The 6,000-nt window shown below is 37.2% G+C and overlaps 1 protein-coding gene across 5 annotated transcripts in view; it reads left to right on the plus strand.

Annotated features, from left to right (window-relative positions):
* Dgkb (diacylglycerol kinase beta) overlaps positions 1-5,778 on the plus strand; it is a 717,548-nt gene extending 711,770 nt beyond the window's left edge. For 2 of the 5 annotated variants that reach the window (XM_037210503.1, XM_037210504.1), the window contains one exon: positions 2,183-2,290. In XM_037210503.1, coding sequence (XP_037066398.1) covers positions 2,183-2,290 — 108 coding nt within the window. Of the gene's footprint in view, positions 1-2,182 lie in introns of all 5 variants that reach the window. The other 3 variants (XM_037210502.1, XM_028872291.1, XM_028872289.2) reach the window with 2 other exon arrangements.
* The last annotated feature ends 222 nt before the right edge of the window (positions 5,779-6,000 follow it).

A 6,000-nucleotide genomic window follows, 5' to 3' on the forward strand; every position in this document is an offset into this window, starting at 1 on the left:
TATGCCATGTTTTGTTGATATTCATGGGAGACCTGCCCTTTCCTAAACAGAAATGGAAGAGGAGTGGATTGTGGAGTTGGGAACAGAGAGGAGCGGGAGGGGAGAGGGACAGGGAAGAGAGGAAGGAGGGGCAATTGCAGCCAGGATATAAAATAGATAGATGAAAGACAGAAAGAGAAAAAGAGTAAGGGAAGAGAGAGAGAGAGAGAGAGAGAGAGAGAGAGAGAAAGAGAGAGAGAGAGAGAGAGAGAGAGAGAGAGAGAGAGAGAGAGAGCTAGACAGACAGATAGATAGATGATTAAAGACCACAAACAGACAACTAGCCAAACTAGTAGAAACACATGAACTGTGAACCAATAGCTGAGGAGCCCCCATGGTACTAGACTAGGCCCTCTAGATAGGTGAGTTGTTTAGCTTAAACTGTTTAGGAGGCCTCCAGGCAGTGAGACCGGGTCCTATCCTTAGTGCATGAACCCACTTTTTGGAACCTAGTGCCTGTGCTGAGACACTTTGCTCAGCCTTGGTGCAGGGAGGAGGGGCTTGGACCTGCCTCAACTGAATGTACCAGGCTCTGCAGACTCCCCAGGGGAGACTTTGCCTTGGAGGAGGTGGGAATGGGGGATGGGTTGGGGGGGAGGCTAGGGAGTGGGAGGAGGGAGAACAGGGGAATCCATGGTTGATATGTAAAACAAATAGAAAATCTCTTAATAAAAAGAATTCAGTGTGATAGAAAAATGAATTAGGGAAGTTTGGTAGAGATGATTTTTAATCTATATATGTAGTGGGTATGTTGACATATTAACTGATGGCTATCAATTTCTCATTTCATAGACAATGAAAATAAAAATAGATTTAGCATCCACAGAATTGTGGCCATGCTGAGCATATTGGCCTTTACAAAGGCAATTTATTTTTAAAATAAAAAATATTTTTTTTCAGCATAGTCTGCTTCCAACATATTTAAAGTTTTTTGCTCATTCGGTTTTTTTTTTTTAAATATCTCTCTAGAATGTGAATTTTCATTTCCCAAAAGTCCTAATACTGATTTAATGATGTGATTCACGTGACAAACATCTATTTTCTTTGCTTCATTGCTATTAGTGAAAGACAAGTGAAGAATGTCAGGTATGCACTTTCAGAGATACATTTTTTCAGCTTTTAATGAGGTGGTGATTCTTTTTGAGAGGAGTCCTCATCTCTGGTGCGGATGCTGCCCAGGTGACAACTGATATTTAAGAAGTGATGGCTCTTGTATTAGTCGCAGTTCGCTAAAGAAAATGTCTCAGATTGCTTTTGAAAAACTCGTAGCGTCAGTAGCCCAAAGGCAAGATGTGACCTTTTTATTACATAATGAGAATCATTTATTATCTTACAATGTATCTTAAAGTCACAGACAAAATGCCACTTTGATAATTGCTTTCAATTAGCTTTGAGCATAGCATATATTCATAAAATGTCTTCTCTAATTTAGAGTTGAATTAGAGAAAATTGCAGACATAATCTACTTTAAGGTTGTCTCATTTAAGGTGATTCGTGGTTTCATATCACAGAAATCAACATGAGTAGCTTGAGAACACTGCCTCTGAGTGTCTGAGGCTTCTTGGTGTCTGATTCTATTGTATCACCAATTAATTAACAAATTAGAAAGATCATTTCTGACCTTTGATGCATGTTAACTTTTGACTTTCATTTCTAATGATTGTTTGGAAATGAAGCCTTGCAGCTCATGTCCAAAGAGAGAAACAATCTGATTAAAAAGATAAATAAGGTTTGTCAAATGCTAAGTACCTCCTAATGCTGGGCCATGGTCAGGACTCTGAATACAGTAATGGCGACTCTTTTCCTGTTTCAATAATACAAGACTAAGGTTCAAGAAATGACACTGGGTAATCATGCACTCTGAAGTAAAAGTTCTGGGAAACTGAAGTAGGACAAGTGAGGTTAGCTAGATATAAGACCATATTGAAATCGTGACTTCAACTAATTTCTACTTTGGGTTAACATTTGGGTACCACTGAAATGTATATCCTTGTCTTCCTTAAAATATTTCTGAAATCATGAAACTCTGAAGTTGAATTTTAACCTTGTGTTATTTTCGTTACTCATGAAATATAGCTGAAGAGTTCCTCAGAATTGGTATTGTGTCCTCATATCACTCTTCCTCTGTTTTTCTCTTTCCTAGATAAAAATTACACACAAGAACCAAGCCCCAATGCTGATGGGCCCTCCCCCCAAAACTGGGTTATTCTGTTCACTCATCAAAAGAACAAGAAACCGAAGCAAGGAGTGACCCTCTGTCAGGAGAAATTTCAATAGGATGCACCATGGAACACTTTGAATGATTTCAAGTCTCCTGCTCTGACAGAATCATGGAATTAACAGTTTTTGTTATTGAGTTGATGTAAAATTTGGCTATTAGGAAATTTATTGTCTCTGTTTTTATAGGCATCTCTGCATGAAAAAAGTAGATGTTTATATGACATGATACTGCAGATTTCAGTTGCATGCATTCCCAGAGGTTTTCTGTCTCCCATACACATCTTACCCCCATGTCCATTTACAAACTGTGAGGAAAAACCTGTGAAAGAGCAAGGAACTCTGACGAGAAATGATTCTTGATGTAATTGCTGTCATTGGCAAGCACTAATAAGTAAGGCTGCAACGATCCAGAATGCAAACTGCCATCCTTTGCCCTGCTAGAATCAGTGTATCCATGGTATTAGACCTGTGACTCAAGGAGGAGCTGAAATCAAAGATTTTATTAAGTAGCTGCCTAGGATACCATGCTACATCTAAATAGTCTTTCTTCAACATCTTTACTCTTCTGAATGGACATTAAAATATCAGGCATAAGATTTTTCTTGTGCTAAAAAATAGAAAATGTTTTTTGTTTAGCTTTGTTTTCAGTTCCAAAAAAATGAGTGAAAATATGTTACTGGCAGTACTTGTGATAATAGAAAAAGCCTTAGTCCTTTCTGCATGAGAATCTAGACACAGATGTATAATCACACTAGTAGCCAAATAGATGTTTTAAACTATGTGCCTACTGAATCCGTTTCCCACCAAAGAATCAGAAAATTATAGTTCTTATGAGTTTGTGAAAAGCAAAATGTTGGAAGAGAGTGAGTTACCCACTTGTATTAAAATGCTCACCATTCAAAAACAGTAAATCATACAACACGATCAAAGCTCAACAGCCAATTTCGTGGCTCTTTGGTCCCGCTACCATATATGACTAATTCTTAATGGCTATTTTAAGAACACTTCAAGAAGGTGAATGACTGCATTGGTTCCCTTCTAGGGTAAATTGGTGCCTGCAATAATATTGAGCTCAACAAAGCAAATCATGCATGCAATTAGCCCCTTACTTCCCGTTCATTCCAGCCCCATCTCTATGACGTTTCAAATGTTCGGGAATATAGAATGGCCTAGATCACTGTTTAAGGTGTTCGTGGCATGGTTTGAGTCTTTGGTTCTTTAAAGATATTGTGGAACTATTACTTTTCATCGTGTTTCTTTGAGGCTATCATGTGAAATGAAATACTTCTGAACAGCCTCAGTGTAGTTCAGGCGTACTGACCTGCACCTCATCACTGCAAGTTTTATGTTTCCAAACACTCTAGCAGGAAAACGTGTGCTTGAAATGCATGATTTACCAGCTTTCCTCTCTGCTCGGCATTACAGTGCTAATGATTTATCAGTTCTATTTTTCTATTGATTCTTTCATCTTTGAATAACAAATAGCAGTTAGTGATTCTGTTGAACACAACCCTGTGCATGGATCTATTGATTTCAAGTGAAATTGCTGTAATTTTAGTTCTTTGGTTTGAAAACTCAAGTGAATGCTGTTGTATCAAATAGCTGCTCTCAAGCAATGTCTTTAATGGAAGATTATGTAGAAAGTGTATTCCTTTAGTATTCCAGGAACACGGGATGCTAAATACCAATCAACAATAACTTTAATTGCTTTAAAAATAAAAGCTTTTGAGTAGAATTCAGACATAATTTAGCTTTCCCAGGAAAATTATGATTAAAATTACAAATCAAGTACAGCAATCAGTTGTCCTAGCATAGTAATAATAAAATAGTTATTCAGCAGAACAGTAATCTAGACCAAAATAATGCTCCAAACAACCAGAAAAGCATTACTGACATAATGTCACATACCACACCCACTGCTGTTGTCCATCTCTGATTACAGGTGATAAATATTTTTACACGCATTGATGAGTTTTTCTATAAATAGGGCAGGCAGGCCTTGTGTCAAAATATTATTCTGAATCCACATACAAATGTATGTTCAGGAGGACACTAGGGCAGGAGCAGTTTCTCAATCCTTTGTAGCATCTTTGCGCTGGAAAACGACTGTAGAAAATTAAAGAGCTGGCCTGTATGGTTTCAGGAGCGGAAAAAGTGGGCTCTGCTGCAGGATCACAGTCTGTGCTAAGAGGCACTACATTTCAGTCCATTGGATTCATGGGTAACACTAATAAATCTTCAAAAAGAAATCAAATTTGACTTTTCTAAACTCATTTTTTTAAAGATAAATGATGTGCTGGTCCTTTGAGTACACTACTCCTGGGGTTTGGAAAGTAGTTTTTTAAAAATCTACTTTGATGATTTTGAAATAAGAGAAGATATTCTCTTCTTTTTTATGACAGCTTCATGTGAAGAATATATATTTTAAGGAAAATTCTAAATGGAGAGTTCTATGGCATATTAAAATACTGAATAATGAATGTTAGCTTTAGAAATGGAAACTTTTCTTCCAGGCGTGTGGGTGTTGGAGGTGTTGAGTCAACCTCTTTTAGCTAGAGTAGGCATACTAGTGATAGAGTTTTAAGTGAAGGGGTGTGAAAATGAATACTGCCCAATTTACAAGGGTCAGGATTTCGAGGATGGAGTTTCATACCCTGCTACACACTGCCATTCACTAAATTGTTAATGAGAGAAGACAGATGCCAGAATTAACCTAAAACACACACTTTCAGGAAACAGGAAGGATGATATCTCTGTGGAACTAGAATTTCAAAGGTCACGTGTGTATTTTCTCACTTCCCACCATGTGCATATTATCTGTAATCGATGTGGAAAGTGATGATCAGGATTTTGAAATAGAGGGGAAAATCTTTTTACTTTGAATGGGTCATGTCCCTGTATTCATTCCAGATGTAACTGATCAGGTGTTCAGTCTAGACAATCTCCTGAAGGAAAAACGTAAAACAGTGAGTACTAAAGAGCCATGCACACATTCCCCAGTTTGTCCAGTTGTCTGCCTTTAGGGGCTGGGGGCAAGTACAGTTTTCAGGGTAGAATCTGTTTGAGTCTGAGACTGTCTATGCTACTCAAGCAAGATCGGACTTTTCAATGGCCCCTTTCTTTTTCTGTTAGTGTTAGCTGGTTTTCTGTTTGTTTTGAAAAGAAAAGTGTACTGTTTATGGTACAGATAACCCTCGAAGAATTACTCAATGTATAACTTATATTTCACATTAAAAGGTAAAGCCCTTTAAAGTATATTGAGGCTGTGTAATTCAATAAAAATGAATAAATAAATCTCATAAAAGTCTTTCATTCTGTGAAAGACAGAAATCACACCCTTAAACCAGCCAATTGAATTGCATTGTGTTTAAAGGTTGGAGTAACTTCTCATTTGAATCTTTCTATATATTCTTATTGTGTCTAAAACATAGGGTTTGTTTAATTAAAGTATCTTAATTATTTTCTCAGAAAGTGTTATGTATAAATCCTGGCTTTTGAAATAAAAGTGTTAACCATTCACTTGTGTATCATTCATTCTGCACCAAATCCTCCCTTATTTTTAATATCCTTGAGAACATCCTCAGAAGCTTTCCATTAGAGGACCTGGACCAGCTACCCTGCCTTTATCAGGAGCAAGAACTATGTATTTAGGAATCAAACTACTTTGTGTTTTAGTTAAGGTTTTTATTGCTGTGAGGAGATGCCATGACCATGGCAACTCTTATAAAGGAAACACATAAT

Source organism: Peromyscus leucopus, chromosome 14 (genome assembly GCF_004664715.2).
Source record: "Peromyscus leucopus breed LL Stock chromosome 14, UCI_PerLeu_2.1, whole genome shotgun sequence".
Lineage (NCBI taxonomy): Eukaryota > Metazoa > Chordata > Mammalia > Rodentia > Cricetidae > Peromyscus > Peromyscus leucopus.